Raw genomic sequence first — 17,407 nt, 5'->3', positions numbered from 1 at the left:
GTCATACAGATTTTGTCCGATTGCTTCAAAAACTGAAGCATATATTTTTGGCAGATTGGGGAAACATTTCTGGATTATTTTTTTAAATTCCGCACCTGAAGCTATTTAACTTTGCAACATTACAATTATTTTGACAAAAAAAAATCAAGAAGCCATTGCCTGAAAAAAAAACATGAACACTGCCATTCTTGCACGCTGCCATCATGCATGCTGCCATCTGGCCTTAAAGCAGACATTTCGTGCTCGAAAACATACAGGAAGGCTTTTTGGGGCCCCCAAATTGAAACACGAGCCGCTGAAGCCAGTTTAACTTGGCAGCGTGACATTTAGTCGACATCCAGCACCAGAATGAGTACAGTGTGTGATGTACAAGACAACGGAAATATCAACTTCACGACTCACCGTAAAGTGAGCAAAGTACAACACACAAGAGTAAAAATTGGCAACTTGCACTAAAACGAGTACAGGTCAACATCAAATTGTTTGCCTATACTTTTATTTACAACTAAAATAAATTAAGTAAATGCAATTACAAATGATTGGAGATACAGGATATCCCCTTTCGTACATATCTTGCAGAATTGCCATTTTATTGCCTTTCACACAAAAACCAACGAATTGCATTGTTGTGTAATCTGTGGTGGGCGACTAAAAACACATCGGTGGACATGCCGGCGGGTCATGATGGCATGGTGTGGTGGCTCTATGCAAGAATTGTAAAATAACCACGGTTGAAAGTTTGACACGAAGAACAAAAAATTGTTTTCCCGGAAGAATGTTTTAACATTTGGGGGGAGCCAGGCGCTCGTTGCCATGACGTTGCAGGTCACCCTTCAGCTCCATCTGCTTCTGAAGTAAACCCTACATGCACACACACAAAACAGTCACTTTTGAAGTTGAGTTGGCTCAACTTGCATGGTTTTGACTCAATTTGTGTCGATGTGCTGTCTCCATTTTGTGAAGCTGTTCTGACTCGATTTGTGTAGTTGTATTGACTCAATTCATGCAGTAGTAGTAGTTGTGGTGGCGGTGTGTGTTGCGTGTGTTATACCTGTCGTAGTTGCGCGAGGCCCCTCAGAATTTCCTGCTGTCGCTGGGTGCCACGCAGGACGAGGATCTCCCCAGGGGAGGAGGACGAGGGGATGTCAGGAGGGAGCGTCGAGCGTGAAGCTGCTGATGACAAGGAAAGGTCGCCGGTAACACACAACAGTAACACTTTGTATGTCTGTGTGTGTGTGTGTGTTTGTGTGAGTATACCTGTGTGCGCGTGAGGAGGCGGTGCGTCGGCCGTCTCGATGGGGTCCAGGTGGACAACATCATCAGTGCGGATGTATGGGAGGTACTGGAGGGAGGGCTGTGTGATGGGAGGAGAGCGCCCCCTGGAGGAGGTGGAGGATATATTGGAGCCACTAAAGGTACGTCTGGTGCGCTCACATCAAGTGTATGTCTCACCTTTTGGCAGAAACACTCACACGGTTCGAATCCTCCTGCAAGCAAAAAAAAAAAATGAAGAGAAGGACGTCATACTAGTGGCATCGGACCATCATGTCATGGGATATAGTCACCCTGATTGAGAAGCTGAAATTCTAACTGACAAGGTCGTTCAAAGATTATCAAAATAGTTCGGTCAATTACTTTTCAATTAATCAGTTCATTGTTGCACCTCTAATTCTTTCATGTTTATTCTACAGTTTGTGTACATCACATTGCACAGCATTTGCTTTTATTTTGACTCGGTTTAGTCCGCTGCAGCCAGGTCGGCACTGCTTTGTACCCACTTGCATTAATGGATATATAAAGCTTCGGGAAATGACGCCATCATGTAATCATGCCATCGTGTCGGCGCTCTGACGTCGTCGTCACAGTAGCGCTCACTTTGTGGCTCGGAGGCCGACTTGCGTCTCTGCGCGGCTCCTGTCGGTTTGTGGGGAGGCAGTTCCTGTGCTGGAGACCGAGGACCTCCTCCTGCCTCTTGAGTCGACTCTCCCGTCTGCTCCTTTGCAGCGTGGCCGGGTAACGCTCCGACGCGGGGACGAAGCGCCGGCTTGGCCTGCGTGGGCAAAAGAAGACAAAATAGACTAAAGCGAAGGTATTTTCAGGTTTGTTAAAACCCAGTCATTGTCGAACAAATCACGGGGGGGGCGTCTGGCCAAGGTCCGAAAATATTCGATATTTTCAAGGTATATCACCCTCAGAAGTTGATGCTAATTGCCGTTAGCATGTCAATGGCATTTCACATTGACTTTAGCATTTGTGCTGGTGCAGTTTGTAAAACGTAGCATGTCTTGTATTTAAATACAGAATGTGTGTTAATCTTTTTGTTGTGTGTTTAATTCAACAGTAAACTCCAACTGCGGTGTCGTCTAACAGTTTAAAGCAAGCGCTGACGGAGGGCAGAATTGCAAACACGTCACACACTTTCTGCATAAGCAATAAGGTGCTTTCAGGATGCATTTGCTACGTCAGATGTTCACTCGCCGTTCATCCAGGTAATGGTTTTTCATGTCAGTTATATTTTTATAATAGTGACAAGCCTAAAACCTTTTGGTGAAAATGGCAGCCATCAAGTACTGCTTTTTTGTACCTGTGTGTGTTCCACTGCGGCCTCATCTTCTCTTTCCTCTTCTCCGTCCTGGCGAAGGCCTCGTAGGCCTCGTCGCCTTTGCCTCCTCCAGGCACACGCGTGTTCTCCTTGTCTGCTTTGCTCTTGCATTTGGAAAGAGTGGGAGGGCGCTCTGTTCCGGCAGAAAGAGGAGCTGCTTCTACAGGCGCACGCACACACATTAGTGATTTGTAGATGAATTATTGCAAATGAAGTCATCAATTACCTGTCTGCACGGCCTTCTCTCTCTTGTCCTCCACACTCGCAGCCGGACGTGACGCTGCACAACACACACATACGTGCGCTTGCACACTTGTCAAGAAGCAGGGTTTGATTGACAGCTACGCATGGGTCGCGTGTGTGTTTGTGCATGTGAGAGACGGTGTCACACTGCCGACTCACCACGCACTCCCACTGACTCCTTCACTCCTCCAGCGTCGTCCTGATCATCATCACCCTGTTTCTTTCGTTGTTCCTCCTTCTACACACACACACACACACACACACACCCCTAGTTTGAAAGCCTACTTTGAAGCCCTAACCCTAGTTTGAAAGTCTTGTGTTGACTCTGTACATTCGTGCATTTTTTTTTTTCCGACCTTGCGTTCCTCCCGATGCTTGTGGTCCTCCTGCTGGTACCTCCTGTGCAGCAGGTCCCTCTCCAGCGTGATTCTCCTCTCCTCTTCTTCCTCCTCCATCCTCCTCCTGGCCTCTTCTTCCTGCCTCTGCTGCCGGCGCTCCTCCATCTGAGCTTGGATGTCTCTCTGGATGAGGAGCAGGGACGAAGATGAGCTGGCCGACAACATCAAGTCCGGAGGCGGAAACGTACCTGCTGCTCCAGCTGCTTCTGCCTCCTTCTCTCCCGCTCCTCCATCTGGACGGGATCCAGCAAGGCAGTCATGCTCCGAAGATAGCTACAAAACACATTTGCGGATTTCTCAATTCATCGGCGGTGTGCTTTCAATGACAGTGAGTACCCATTTTATTGCTGAGGAATACATTACAGACCCACCCGCAATTCATCCATCCAATCATTTTCTAATCCGCTTATGCTTACGCGAGCGTATACAGTTGTTAATGTAACATGGGATCATGACTGTGTGCATGCCACATGCATGACATTGGTGCTTGATGATCTTCTCTCTTTGTAAGTGCTTTGCCACCAATTCACTGCATATATACGTAATTACAAACTCCTTATTTGGACATGTTCTCTATTCACAGAACATGTTCACTATATACAGTACCTGCTCCTGGTGGGGTATCTGCTGCTGCTGCTGATGTCCTCTCTTGCTTTGCCCACACTCTCTGCTCCACAGCTGCTGGAGGCGTCCCACGTAAGGGACAAGCTGGACGACGCCTCCCAGTCTCCAGAGGGGGCTCCAGGTGGGTCCACGGGTGGGCAAATTGGTGGGGCAAGAGTCACTGGAGCAGGTTTGCGCTGCATTGAGTCAAAGTGCGCAGCCCACAGCTCGTGATCTTCTTTCTGCACACGCAGCAGTCACACACACACACAAAAAAAAGATTCTTCACAGAGGATAAAGAACATATTCATGTCTTCTATTGACCACCTGCATATGTTGCTGACAGTGTTGCGACTCCCTCAACATTGGTCCTCTGGTGTTTTGTAGTACATTGTGCGTTAGCATTAAGCTAGCAGATTTTCAAAAGATTTTAGGTTCAGTTCTGAAGTAAACCTCAAATGGGAGTTGTGTCTGTTGTGTTACTTTCACACCTGGTTGTGCAGCATCTTCTCTCGCCTCCTTCGCTGGCTGGTTTCCTCCCTCTGTCGGTCCAGATCCTCCAGCCAGAGCCTCCTCTGCTCCTCTTTTCTCTCCAATGCCAAAGCCTCCTCTATGGGAGTCACTGCCTAAACACACACAAATCATGTTTTTACTTTCAGATAACTTAGATGTTTTTTTTTTTAATAATGTAACGAGGTGATTTTCTTTTTTATACCCCGAGTCTGAGGCTGGACCTGATGGCTGCCGGCTGCTCTTTGTGGCAGCCCGCAAGCTGAACTGAACACACACTGCCTGGTCCCTCCTCTACCTACATAAACAAAATCAAGGCAGAAATATTTAATGGAAGAAGATGGCCCTGTAATATTATCCTGATGTCAGGTGAAGTAACAGAGTATTCAAAGAAAAAGTATTGGGACACACTGACTCAATGAATGAGAGGTGGCACTCTAATCAGTCTTTACAGGATATTTTTGACATTTGCATTCTTCCAAATATGTGTGAGCAGCTTGGGGAGGAGTTCCTCAAGGCATACTTTGATTGTTTCGTGAGGAAGAAGCCCATTTCATTCAGCCTACCTGAAGTCCGAGTGAGGTTGAACAACAACGTTGTTGTTGTTGTTGCTGCTTCAGGGCCACCTGCTCGTCTGCGGCACATGTGCACAACAATGAACACAACAACGTGAAGATATTGTGCCTGCATTTCCAGTATGTTGCGTTGCCTATCTGTAGTACTTTGAAAGTTTATACCATGTGTTAAATTAACTGTACATTCAACAGGTTCGGAGAGAGGGAAAACATACTTAGTTGTTGCCTCCACTGAACCTTCTTGGCTTCCACGGATGCTCTGGTGTCAACGTCACGCTGCTCCAGCCAGCCAAACAGACCTCCATGAGACCTACAAAATCATTATTACCGCTGTTAATATTGCTGCCAGTCAGTTACCACATATTAAACACCACAAGGTGACACTTGACTTTTATATATGTATGACAGTAGCAATTCAAAGTCACTACTGTATTAGCGGCGCATCGGGGCCGAGCCCTGAATGCAAATGGGAGAAAAATGCAAGACACTGACGCCGTCTTCCCAAAATGTTTACAATTGTCTGCAAATGCCACAAGATGATGACAAGGCACTACTTTTGTTTGAATGAAGCCACTCAATTCACTTCAATGGAGTTCCTTGGTACCAACATGCCCAGGACGGTGCTCTGCATATCTTTGTCATGTGTTACGTACCATTATTTACAATGCTAAAATGGTGAGAATGAAGAAGACACAAAGGCGTTACCTGCTGTCTTTAGGTGGTGATATTCCACTTGTTTCATCACATCCTACCCTGTCCTCTTCCATCTCTCCTCCTCCTACTACTTCTTCCTCTACTGTGTGATGTAGTGAAAGTGAATTTCACGAGTAGCAACATGACTCTTCAAAGTGCCATCAATGTGATTTTTTTTGTCACTGTTATCACTCACCAGGCTGAGTGGGCGCTCTGTGCTCTTCTGCAGCATATCGATCATGACCGGAGGTCTGGACGTTGCTGAGAATGTGCGGAACCTGCTCGCCACTCAAACACGCCGCTGTGTCTCTCAGTCCGTCGTCGTCAAGCAAGTCTTTTGGTCTCGACTTTGCATCGGATGCCTCAGCCCATCTTTCAGACTGTGCAGATGTTCCTTTGGCGGAGGTGGAGCTGCTTTTCCGGCATTCTGACTTAATCTGCAACACGCGCATACACCGTAGAAATTGATAGGAATGAATTGCTATACTGTCTTAAATATAAAATGTTCCCATGCGATAATGGAGACGGAAAGCAAGACAGCAAAAGGATCAAATATAGCGCCATCAATTTGGTTGGGGACTTACCCATTTACCCCTAATGCAAAAGTGCACTGTAAAATATTGCCCGTGAAAGTCTCTCCCTCTCACAGCATTCGCAATATGCACTTGTGATGATAGGGAGAACATTCAAAAGCTGGAAACTCACCTTGGGTGCAGCTTCAGCTCCGGCTGCTGCCGTACGACGCGCCCGTGGTTTAGAGGCTGTCTGACTGCCTCGCATTCTGTCTGCTGCCCCGCTGGACGCAAAGGAGGCTCTACTATCTGCCGCCTGTCCCTTGGCACCTCTAGGATTAACCGGGTGCTGCCCCGCCGGGCGTCGCCCGGCCGGACGCAGTGCCCGCACATCCTCGGCACGGGACGGCTGCCTGGAGTTGAGGACGTAGGTTAGGCGAGGCCTGAGAGAATTCTGTTGAAAAAGTCAGTTGTTGGGTTATTTTTACACTTTTATGACACTTGTATTTATATATATATTAAGTGAATCTGTGTTGCATCGTTGAAAGTTTCACTGTATTTAAATATCTGTATACAGTATAACAGCAAATCATAACCATGTTCACAACACCTCACCACCTAGTGTCTGCGAGGTGTATAAATATACATGATCACACACCTTGCTCTTTCTTATACGTTTTTTTTCCCCTAGTAGTAGGTTAATAAGGTAAACGTGATAACCATTGTAAAGCCGACCTGGCTGCTCAGTGCAAAACGGTTTAAGAAACAACAGATCAACAGCTATGGGGGTTCAGACCTTGACAAGATTCCTCTCGACACCTGTGGTGGGCAAAATATGAAAATTTGAAAGTTATTCCAAGAGAAAAAGGCAGGAATTAGGCGTGAGATGCTTGCTTACCGTGCTCGAGGACAATCAGCTTGGGTTTCCCATTTTGAAGTTCAAAGAGCAGCCCGTCTCTGTTCACAAAGATACAATAATATCAGCAAATATTTTTTTTCCTCCTCCTAGGTTGGCATAATTATTTTTGTCATGCGGGAGTTAAGTCTATGCGCGATTCACTGCGACATGCATTTAACACGCTTGTCGAGGGAGCTAATCTCAAAATGGATTTACCCGAGATACATGGCAGCATACAATAATCACGACCAAAGTTGTTTGATATAAAAGAAAATATCTGTGGCGAGTTCTCATTACATAAACATATAAAATACGTTTGTTTTCGCCTTTAATTTGCTTTTGTCCGTGCTTCCTGGTTGCTGGATGTTTGCTGACGACGACCTGAACTGTGCTTGCCGATTGGGTGATAAACCCTTCATCGTTCAAATGAACAGCCAATCACGCAGATTTGCGTCGGAGAAGAGTTAACAGTTAATGCGATGTTGCCTTTGGAGAAAACTCGGAATTTTGTACTTTCGAACACGTTTGATGGAGTAAGCGCATCTCCTCAGCAAATAAAAATAAAACGCGGCTGCTCAAGTAACCTTACCAGATATGACTTCCGCCTAAAGTGGGCGAACAAAATGTACTCTGTGTAGAAAGGCTTTCAATAACACGGGTTCGCGAAAGTAAAACATCGATATGTAAAACACCCCGGAAGAAGAACCGCAAATGCGAAATGATCGCGAGCCAATTCAAAATCAACTTTACGTGTATTCTACACGATCACTTGTATTCGACAAAAAAAAACGTGAATTAATGAGTGAATAGAGGCCGCCGAAAAAGCGTTTTGACATGTCACTTCCAAAGCAAACTGTGGGGGGCGCCAAATCCTCACATGAATGCATAACAAGTGTAAAAAGCCAAACAGTCTGCGTTAGCTTCGCTGACATGACGTTAGCCTGATGCTGAATGTTTTCTCATCCCAGCCTCATCGCTCTCGGAGCTTGAGAGAGCCAACATCTTGACACTTCTCCCCCAGTCCACCGAGCACCTTCGCCACTCACGGCAGCCGGGTAAGTTGCATCTTGGTGTCGCTTGTGCCAGCTCGACCGGCAGAGGCGAACGTTTACCGTAACGCTTTGACGTTAACGTTTCGCCGTCTCCGGTTGAGCGATTAGCCAGTTAGCCTGGCGCTAGCATCCCGCGGGCTCCGTTAAAATCAATTAACCCCAAACCGAAATAACGCCACTCACTGCCTACCCCGTCGGGTACGCAGAATTGAGCCACCACCCCGAATATTATTAGAAGGAATAAATGCCAACCGCCTCTTTTAAATATTGTGATTCGAAAAAAAAACCGGAACACATCCGACATAGCTAGCTGGCTAATTAGCCAGCGTGCTAGCGTGTTGCCAGGCTAAGGTCAACAAGCTTGACCGGTTATGGCAGCGAACTTAATTTCACACCCTGACTTGAGGAAAGTCTCGTCTGGTGGACGTGGACAACTGGGGTTTTGTGTGCAAAGAGTGTGTGAAGCAAAATGGGGACATTGTGAGGGAAGGATGTTGAAAAGTTTGCAGGAGACAGCGCGGCGTTTACACAAGTGCATCAACAGTCAACCTTCGTTATTCGCAGGGGTTGGTGATCAGGGCGCGATACAATCAGAGAAAAATCGCGAATAGTTTTAGCACTATTTCTCCAAAATGACCGTGTGTCAAAATTTTGAGCTTGTTCGGAATGTTCACTTCAGTCTGAGTACAATGCAGCGGGAATGTTGAAAATCGAATGATGGATTCAAGACGAGTGTCCAATTCCTGACATATTTAGGACCAAATCAGTAACTCAATCATAATCATTTTGTACAATTTCCGCACTGTCAGACTGAAATGATCTCCTGTTTTTGAAGAAAGGAATGGAAATTAAAAGAAAAAACGTACAATCCGAATTTTTATTAATTGGGGAAAAACGAACTGACTGATGAATTGACAATACAGGACAATTATTTTTTTTTTTTGTTCTTGAAAAATACATTGTGTAGCGGGTGGAGGGCCTGCGATGCATTCATGGCATTTCAAGTGCGAATTTCAAAGCAGCAAAAGATTCTATCTGCTGTAGTACTGTAATAGAGCCCAAATTCTCCGTTTTTTGGAGGAGCACGTACCTAATGAAGTGTCTGGCGAGCATGCGTCCGCGCTAACCTTGTCAAATAAACAAGATTGCAAGGGGGGGCACTGGCGCTGCTCGTCTGTTTTCACAGCTGTGAGCGGGCGCCAGCGGGGGTCCGCAACGTTGCCCCGCTAAATATCTCGTCCGCATCCTGTCGGAGGGCACGCCAGCCTCAATGGAGCCAGTGCAATTTCTTTGCAGACTTTTCGCCAGTGCAAGTTTTTGTTTGTTATTCAGACTACGACAGCAAATAATAATGATTCCTGGCATCAATTAAACAGACTCATTATTTTTTTTTCCATTAACTGATTATAATTTAGTACACAGGTTTCAAACTCAAGGTCCGGCCCGCCATATCATTTTGTGTGGCCCACAAGAGCAAATCGAGCGTGTCAACTTTTTACATGACGCTTGCTGAAGTCTGAACCAAAGTTTCAACTTGTCATATGTCATCCATCATAACATCGAGATATTGCAAGCATTATTTTGTTACGTACTTATTACATTTATGTAAACAATGGCTGAACAAACCATTTGTCTAGACTTTTGATTTCAAAACTAGTTGTGCACTGAATATGTAACATGCGGAGGTGATTAAACATTTATACAGTTTGACAAAATTCACAGTCTTAATGAGCCCGTGACAAAAATGAGTATGACACTCCTGATTTAGTATTTGGTTCGGTCCAAACGTGTCATAAAATTCACAGAAATGTTGCTCATTGTATTCCAAAGTAAAAGCAGATGTTTGCAAATGTTTAATTTTGATTACACAGATGGCGGACAATAAAAATCTGAGTACTGGTGAGAGGCAGAAATAGGAGGATTTTAGACCATTGAGAGTGAAACCGTGGTTGTAAACATTTAATTGGTGATCAAAATACTTGTGGGTTTATTTGACCATCGCTGAGTTGTCGATTAGCTGTCCGCTCTTCTTCCCGAAAGTGTCGCCTCCTTCCATATTTGGATAGAATGTTCCCCCCACCCCCTCCATGACACCTTCAAGATATTTTTTTTTTCACCCGGACGTGTCTGGTGGCAGGCCCGTTCCAGACATGGACTAGTTCGGGTAAATCAAAGGAAGGCTTGCATCACGTTAATGTTCCCCCTTTCAAAGATGACAGGACATTGTCCAGAGGCGGCAGTGACGAACGAGAGCCAATGAGAGTCAGGCACTTTTGGATTTCGTCACATCCCTTTTACTTAGTCCCTTAGTTTCACATGCACATCCGAAACAGCCAGTCAGCTGCCTGCTGAGCGTCTTCATTTTATTTTTTTTTTTTTTTTTTTTCCCCCCCCCCCCCCCCACTGACATGTGAATTCTGGTTGCCATGGTGACCTCATTTTGTGCTGAGATGACAGACGGCTGTTTTGACTGCCCTGAAGTGTCTCTGCAACAATGTTGCTGATTGGAGCGTGTGTGTGTGTGTGTGTGTGTGTGTGTGTGTGTGTGTGTGTGTGTGTGTGTGTGTGTGTGTGAGAGAGAGAGAGAGCGCAGCTGTGTGCAGCTGCTGTGTATATTTTAATTCTTTTTTTTTTTTTTTTTTATTAAACAGCCACCACACATAAACATTTTGGGGTGCGTGAGTTGTGTTTTGTGTTTGTGTTGCTCGTGGGGGTTTCGTGTGAGAACAAGCCTGAGCTGCTCTTCTCCAGCACGTCCACCACGTTAGCCGGCTTCCCGTCAGCAGCTTCTGTCCGAAAGCCTGTCTTTAATTTTTGTTGTTTGGAATATTGAGCCTGAAAATGCACCAGCATCAGCAATAACATCAGGCAGAGTCAAAACTTCACCGTTAGGGTGTGACGACAACGAGGACAGTGATGACTTTCTCATCCCTGAAGCCGATTTGAGGTCTCTTTTGTAAAAATGACAATTTCATGAGGGGAATTGTTCATATTCAAGCTTTTTTGTTTTGTGAACAAACGTGGCAAGTGTAAATGATTGCGATATAATACCTATTACCTAATATAATAACTACGAGTGTATATATTTTAAATTGCCCATGAGTGAATTGAATTGTACAATAAATATATCTAACTTTGTATTTTTATTTATTTTTAGTCAAATTCTCAAAAGGATTATGAAAATATCAACCAAACTGTTATCTCATTTAAAGTTTAAAAATGTGCATTAATTCGTGAAATCAATGTGTAAGTAACCTTTTTATGCATTTTGATTCGATTCCAAGCAATGGGGGCGGCACGGCTCGGTGTGGTCGTTGACCAACCCGGTGGTTGGGGGTTCGTTTTCCTTCCGCTTTTAAGTGTGGCACAGGGTCATCAAATAGAAAGGCCATTGAATAAATGGACAAGTCATTCAATCATGAAACGGTAAAGCGATCAGTAACCGTTTGTTGAATATAATTAGATGACATTGAATTTGGCTGACGACTGCAGACGTTTGAGCTCAATCGGCGTCCTTCCTTTCCCAACTAGGTCCCGCCGTGCCTCCCGACTGATCAGGCGGGATGAGAGAACTCTTTGGCTGACGTGACTGCGCGTCTCCGAGCGTAGCGGCTCCCACGTAAGTCCAAATGCAAGCTTCCGGGCGTGGCCGGACGTTGCCTTAAAGGAATCGCCGCTGATTGATCGCTCCGTTGCCGTGTCGTTTGGACTGAGCGTGGCGGAAGCTCACAAAGTTCGAGACAGTCAGTCCAATCATCTCAATTGATGACGCTGAAGAAGTTCCACTTTCAAAGTCGGGTTTCAAGTCGAGCTCGGGGTTTCCAATTCAAGTTTCAAGACAGGGTGAGGGTTTCAAAATAAGATTGCCACTTTAGTTTCAAGGTATCAAGCCACGGTTAGGGTTTCAAGTTAAGGTTGAGCCTAATCGGCTCCATCTCGGCTTACTCAAGTCCCGAATAGACACTTAATCAGACGCACACCCCTAAGCTGATTATTTGCCTATCAGCTCCATTCTCACACACACGCACACGCACACACAAGTCTGAAAATAGTTTTGGGTTCAGCCGTTAAAAAACAAAAACGGGGAGGAGGAGGAGCGTCGTCACAACAGCAACCGAGACGCGTTCGACCAGCAGCCTGATTGGCTGTCGACATCGTCCAGTCGGAGTACAAACTGGCTTCTCGGCTCACAAATATTAGCCACATGTCCTCAATAAAAGCCCGGCAGCCAAAAGCTTTGAAGCTTTTAATCTGAAAGTCCAGCTTTTGGCATATGGGAAGCAGGAGGACACTTTATGGCCTCTACTTTTACTCAGTCTGTGCTCTTATAATTGACTTATTTATTTTTTTGTACAAAAATGGTGTTTGTGTGTGTGTGCGCACGCGCGTGTGACATGAGTAGGATTTAGCCTGAGTTAAGGTTTCAAATTAGGGTTGGCGCTTCAAGCCAGGGTTGGGGTTTCAAATGAGGTTTAGAGATTAATTTGGGGACGTGAAGCCCAAATTGAAGTTTCAAAACAATTTTAGGGTTTCATGACCTGGTTAAGGTTTCAATCCTTGGTTAGGATTTTCAAAGTGGGTTCTAGAGTCAGCTTTAGGGTTTGCAAGCCGGGTTAGGTCTTCAAGTCAGGGTTAGGGTTTCAAATTCGGGATTCAAGCCAGAATTGGGCTTTCAAGTTCCAATAAGTGTTGTTGTTTAATGGTTATGGGCTGAAGTTAAGGTTTCAAGTTGGGGCTTTGTTTAAAAACGCTTCAGGGTTTCAAATTAGGATTTTAACCCTGTGTTGGAGTTGGAAAGTAGGGTTTCAAGTCAGGTTTCGGCTTCAAATTCACTTTTCAAGTCTGGCTGAGGGTTTCAAAGTTGGGCTTTGAAACAGTCATTTCAAATGAGGGATGATTGTTACGGTTTGTAAATCGGCATGCATTTTATACAAGTCCATGGCTCCAACTTTAAGTACCGGTTGTTTAAAAAAAAAAAGGCATTTTCCATTCATTAGTGGCAGTAAAACCAAACCCAACAGTCTGGAGGACCTTTTAATGACTTGTCTTCTTTTTCCATGTTCATCATCACATTTGCGCAAAACCGCACATTTGCGCCATGTTTGGCCAAACTGTTTTCAAATTGTCATTGACACACAAAGTCTCTTTTGGGGTTTTTGTTTTCTATTCTCCTGCCTGTCTTTGATGCGGTAACAGAGGAGAAAATAGCCGCAGTTGTTTCCACGGGCTCTCCATTGCCGTCATTTCACACACTAATAATTTGATGTATTGTTGATGTTACTCAGCAACGGACCGGCTTTGATTCCATTTTTTTATTTTATTATTTTTATTTTTTATTTTTTGCTTTATTGGTGCTGGAACGCAGCTTGAATCGTGAAATGTGCTCCGTGAACACTTTCAAGACGTCAGCCGGGAGAACATCTGCGGCCCGACTGCGTCGGACCTCGCTTCTGGGAAAACGCCGTGCGCTGCGGGAGGACGCCCGCCACAAGGTGGTGGACTCAAATTGCTCATGCTCAAAATGGTCAAGTCAAAGCTGACAGCTCAATTGCTGGTTGCATGTTTGAGTTGTCCCACGGAAGTCCTACAAGTGTCATTAATGAGCATTTCAAACTCTTGCCGACTGTCAAAACAAATCAAGAAGAGCTTTCCCGCCGACTATGGAAAGTTAAACCTAACATTTGAAGTGCCCGGTGTGTAGATGATTTTGCTCCTGTTTTCGGTTTTCTTAGCCTGATCAGCTCACTAAGCGCTTTTAGTTTGTCATGTTTTTTTTTTTTTGTAGTCTCTAGAGTGCTTGGAAAATAACTTGCTCTATACATTAGTTCACTGAGATACAAATGACCTGACCTCGGGAAACAATGGACCCCTGCCAAAAATCCCCATATAATTGGCGCCCTTCATAGGTGCCAGAGTTGAATTTTACTGTCAAACCAAACATAAACATAAACATTCAACAGAGAGAACAGCGCAATGTCCATGAAATTGAAGCAAAAAAATACTTTTTTTTTTTTGCATTTTTATTTAATTTTGTCAATTTTATGAAGTACAGTATTATAGTGTGCTATTTTTAAAAAAGGACAATGCGTTTCTTGTTTTCTTTGGGCAGCTGCAAATTTTCATTTCAAAGGGGAAAGATGATTTCAGATGTCAAGAGTGTTTTCAATTTAACTCAAATCTCAAGGGCACAATTTGACACTAACCAAATTGCTGATTTGGCAACACTGACGGTGCATTTGTACACCAGATCCTCTCTCTTTATAGCCGCATTGTCAGTGTAAATAAGTCGATGCGGATTATGGAACTCCCAAAACAAAAATGTCCTTTCTCGGCAGGAATTGTTGCTGACCCCCGCGCAGTTCTGAGCAGGGCAATTGTGCCGAGCGGGCGGCGGAGCAGATCGGAGTCCTCGCAAGGTGGTTTATCGGACTGGCGCCGCCTCCCCCTGGGGCCGGCGTGCGCTCCCAGCAGCCCGTGGTGTCCTGCGCCCCGCCCTCGCCGTCACTGCCCGCCAGAGTCCATGTGCCGGGTAAGGACACATCCGAGCGTGCCGCTTTAATTCTTCTTTTAAGATCACGTAAAAAGCGCGTGGCCATCCGCAGGAGGAGGTGCGGTTCGTCCGCCAGGAGCCATGTGCCTCCCGCACACCAACAGCATGGACAGCAAGCTGCAGTGGGCGGGGCCGGGGGGCGGCACACCACTTCGATCGCGAGGAGGAGGCGTTCCACTGGAGCCATTTATGCACCAGGTGAGGGGGGAACAGAGTCCAAAAGGGTTCGCTTCCAGGAGGCCGCTTGATTTGTGTGGTAATTGCAAGTTTTCCCTGTCGGAAAAAAAAATAGACAGTGACAGTTGCTTTCAAAACAGCAGAGAGTTTTTTTTTAATCTGTCAAATTTCACAAACTTTCTCATGGCTTTGTGGAATACAAGGCACCCCCATTCATTTTACAGACCCACCCACCGTGAGATAAGAAACGATTTTAGTCCCACAATCGGGACATTTGCATCGGCAAAAATCTGATGGAGAGGAAGCGATAAGTTTCACACATAAATCGAAATGCTACTGACCTAACAGAAGGAGACGTGTTTAAGGATAATTCATTGATGGATCACATAAAAAAAAACATTTTTAATATCTATCCATATCTATCCATTTATTCAAACACAGGACATTTCAAATTGAGAGCCATGGATATTTCAACACAAAAGGTGCAGAAACACATGTAGACAGCCAGTATAATACTCGCATTCATATGTTCTTGATCTTCTGAGAAAAAAAAACAACAAATATTACTGCAGCTGACTGAATCATTTAGGTGTTGTGTAACTCGTCTTTGTTTGTGTCAGTGTTATACTGCTGGCTGGGGGCCAAGGTGTCCACAGTCCAGGACAATTGCCAGAGAAAAATGTTCCATGGGTTTCATTTTTCACAACGTGCGTTTTCAGGTGGGCGGTCACACCAGCATGATGCGCTACGATGACCACACGGTGTGCAAGCCACTGATCAGCAGGGAGCAGCGCTTCTATGAATCTCTGCCTCCCGAGATGAAGGAGTTCACCCCTGAGTACAAAGGTAGCCACTGATTCAGGCTCTTTTTGGGACTGTACATACATGCGCACGCTTGCCGATGCCGCACACTGTTGACACGTTTCATGCGAAATGCGCTCACACCAAAAAGGTGTTATTTTATTTTTTAATATATCGCAGGAACCAAACCTTTCCCTTTAATAATGAAATTTCTGTTAAGTACCATTTGTAACTATCAGAAGAAAGTTAGGTGCATTCAAAGTCAAATAGAAAGTCCGTTTGTGACACGCATGGAGCAGGAACAGCAAAGTTGTTTCCTGAGCGATACTGCCATCTAGTGGAATTTTGGTTATTGCTGGAAGTGTTGCATTCTCCGAGACACGCTAGCTATTTTTGTTTGCAACATTTTGAGTTGTATCATATCGAATTGAATCGGGATCCCTCTGAATTGACCCGAAATGAAAACCCCGCCCCCAAAATAACCATTTGCGTAGAGGCTGGAATTAATGAATGGTATTTCCATTCATTTCAAAGGGATTATTATCGCATTCTAACCGCGTTATTTCATTTTGGTGCCGTTTTACTGAAGTGTCAGTTTGGACTGGCAGCGTGAAAGCGGCTACAGTTGGCCTCTAACTGAGCCGACACGTCCAGGACAATTGCCAGAGAAAAATGTTCCATGGGTTTCATTTTTCGCAACGTGCGTTTTCAGGTGGGCGGTCACACCAGCATGATGCGCTACGATGACCACACGGTGTGCAAGCCACTGATCAGCAGGGAGCAGCGCTTCTATGAATCTCTGCCTCCCGAGATGAAGGAGTTCACCCCTGAGTACAAAGGTAGCCACTGATTCAGGCTCTTTTTGGGACTGTACATACATGCGCACGCTTGCCGATGCCGCACACTGTTGACACGTTTCATGCGAAATGCGCTCACACCAAAAAGGTGTTATTTTATTTTTTAATATATCGCAGGAACCAAACCTTTCCCTTTAATAATGAAATTTCTGTTAAGTACCATTTGTAACTATCAGAAGAAAGTTAGGTGCATTCAAAGTCAAATAGAAAGTCCGTTTGTGACACGCATGGAGCAGGAACAGCAAAGGTGTTTCCTGAGCGATACTGCCATCTAGTGGAATTTTGGTTATTGCTGGAAGTGTTGCATTCTCCGAGACACGCTAGCTATTTTTGTTTGCAACATTTTGAGTTTTATCATATCGAATTGAATCGGGATCCCTCTGAATTGACCCGAAATGAAAACCCCGCCCCCAAAATAACCATTTGCGTTGAGGCTGGAATTCATGAATGGTATTTCCATTAATTTCAAAGGGATTATTATCGCATTCTAAGTGCGTTATTTCATTTTGGTGCCGTTTTACTGAAGTGTCAGTTTGGACTGGCAGCGTGAAAGCGGCTGCAGTTGGCCTCTAACCGAGCCGACACGGTCCTGGAGGTCCCATGGGAGTCATGACAACAGCGGGCCTTCAAGTGTCTATATTTAGCCCTGGACGTCTTCCCGCTGAAGACGACTGACATAATAGCAGCAGACAGGCAGGCGCTTCAACCACATGATTGGGCGTCGGCTCGCGTTTGTTTTGCAGATGCTGATGAAGTCCAGCGTACGCTCGCGGACATGAGGAGCTAAAAATAACAGTTTATAACCAAATCAAACATGTTCTAATTGTCTGTAATCCACTTCCCAATTCGCCTCATTTTGGTCCGCATCTGGCTGTAAAACTTCAGACGCCAGCAGTAGTGCATTAAGAGAGTGAACACATCTTAAAAACAAACCAA

The 17,407-nt window shown here is 45.1% G+C and overlaps 1 protein-coding gene and 1 long non-coding RNA gene across 6 annotated transcripts; one reads left to right on the top strand and one right to left on the bottom strand.

The window, feature by feature from the left end:
• Window positions 1-477: 477 nt before the first annotated feature.
• ccdc66 (coiled-coil domain containing 66) lies at window positions 478-7,410 on the bottom strand. Of its 3 annotated transcripts, none has more exons than XM_019879488.1 (21): window positions 7,251-7,410; window positions 7,035-7,093; window positions 6,933-6,955; window positions 6,330-6,590; window positions 5,821-6,061; window positions 5,637-5,727; window positions 5,147-5,241; window positions 4,923-4,990; window positions 4,562-4,654; window positions 4,338-4,472; window positions 3,850-4,088; window positions 3,432-3,516; window positions 3,202-3,366; window positions 3,005-3,083; window positions 2,829-2,882; window positions 2,585-2,762; window positions 1,876-2,050; window positions 1,453-1,487; window positions 1,258-1,379; window positions 1,052-1,173; window positions 478-861 (listed from the first exon to the last, which is right to left on the bottom strand). In XM_019879488.1, exons 1-21 carry the CDS (start codon window positions 7,259-7,261, stop codon window positions 781-783), a joined length of 2,412 nt encoding a protein of 803 aa, XP_019735047.1. In that variant the 5' UTR covers window positions 7,262-7,410; the 3' UTR covers window positions 478-780. The 3 variants fall into 3 exon arrangements, with proteins under 3 accessions (XP_019735047.1, XP_019735049.1, XP_019735048.1); XM_019879490.1 differs by having other exon boundaries at window positions 1,052-1,170; XM_019879489.1 differs by having other exon boundaries at window positions 3,005-3,080.
• A 384-nt stretch (window positions 7,411-7,794) lies between these two features.
• LOC109521471 (uncharacterized) lies at window positions 7,795-15,679 on the top strand. Of its 3 annotated transcripts, none has more exons than XR_002169360.1 (6): window positions 7,795-8,089; window positions 11,618-11,705; window positions 13,452-13,578; window positions 14,422-14,615; window positions 14,695-14,834; window positions 15,533-15,679. It is a non-coding gene; the product is annotated as an uncharacterized LOC109521471 (long non-coding RNA). The 3 variants fall into 3 exon arrangements; XR_002169358.1 differs by having other exon boundaries at window positions 7,808-8,089; window positions 14,689-14,834; XR_002169359.1 differs by lacking the exon at window positions 13,452-13,578 and having other exon boundaries at window positions 7,812-8,089; window positions 14,689-14,834.
• Window positions 15,680-17,407: the final 1,728 nt, after the last annotated feature.

Source organism: Hippocampus comes, unplaced genomic scaffold (genome assembly GCF_001891065.2).
Source record: "Hippocampus comes isolate QL1 unplaced genomic scaffold, H_comes_QL1_v1.1 scaffold44, whole genome shotgun sequence".
Taxonomy (NCBI): Eukaryota; Metazoa; Chordata; class Actinopteri; order Syngnathiformes; family Syngnathidae; genus Hippocampus; species Hippocampus comes.
The sequence above is the reverse complement of the archived record's forward strand: the minus strand, read 5'-3'. Positions and strand labels throughout refer to the sequence as shown.

What these genes read in the sequence shown, in the direction of transcription:
- ccdc66 (XM_019879488.1), bottom strand. An exon ending in CAGAGCGCCCACTCAGCCTG is followed by an intron (nt 5,728 to 5,820) that starts GTGAGTGATAAC and finishes TACATCACACAG; the next exon opens with TAGAGGAAGAAGTAGTAGGA. An exon ending in GGAGTCAGTGGGAGTGCGTG is followed by an intron (nt 2,883 to 3,004) that starts GTGAGTCGGCAG and finishes TGTGTTGTGCAG; the next exon opens with CGTCACGTCCGGCTGCGAGT.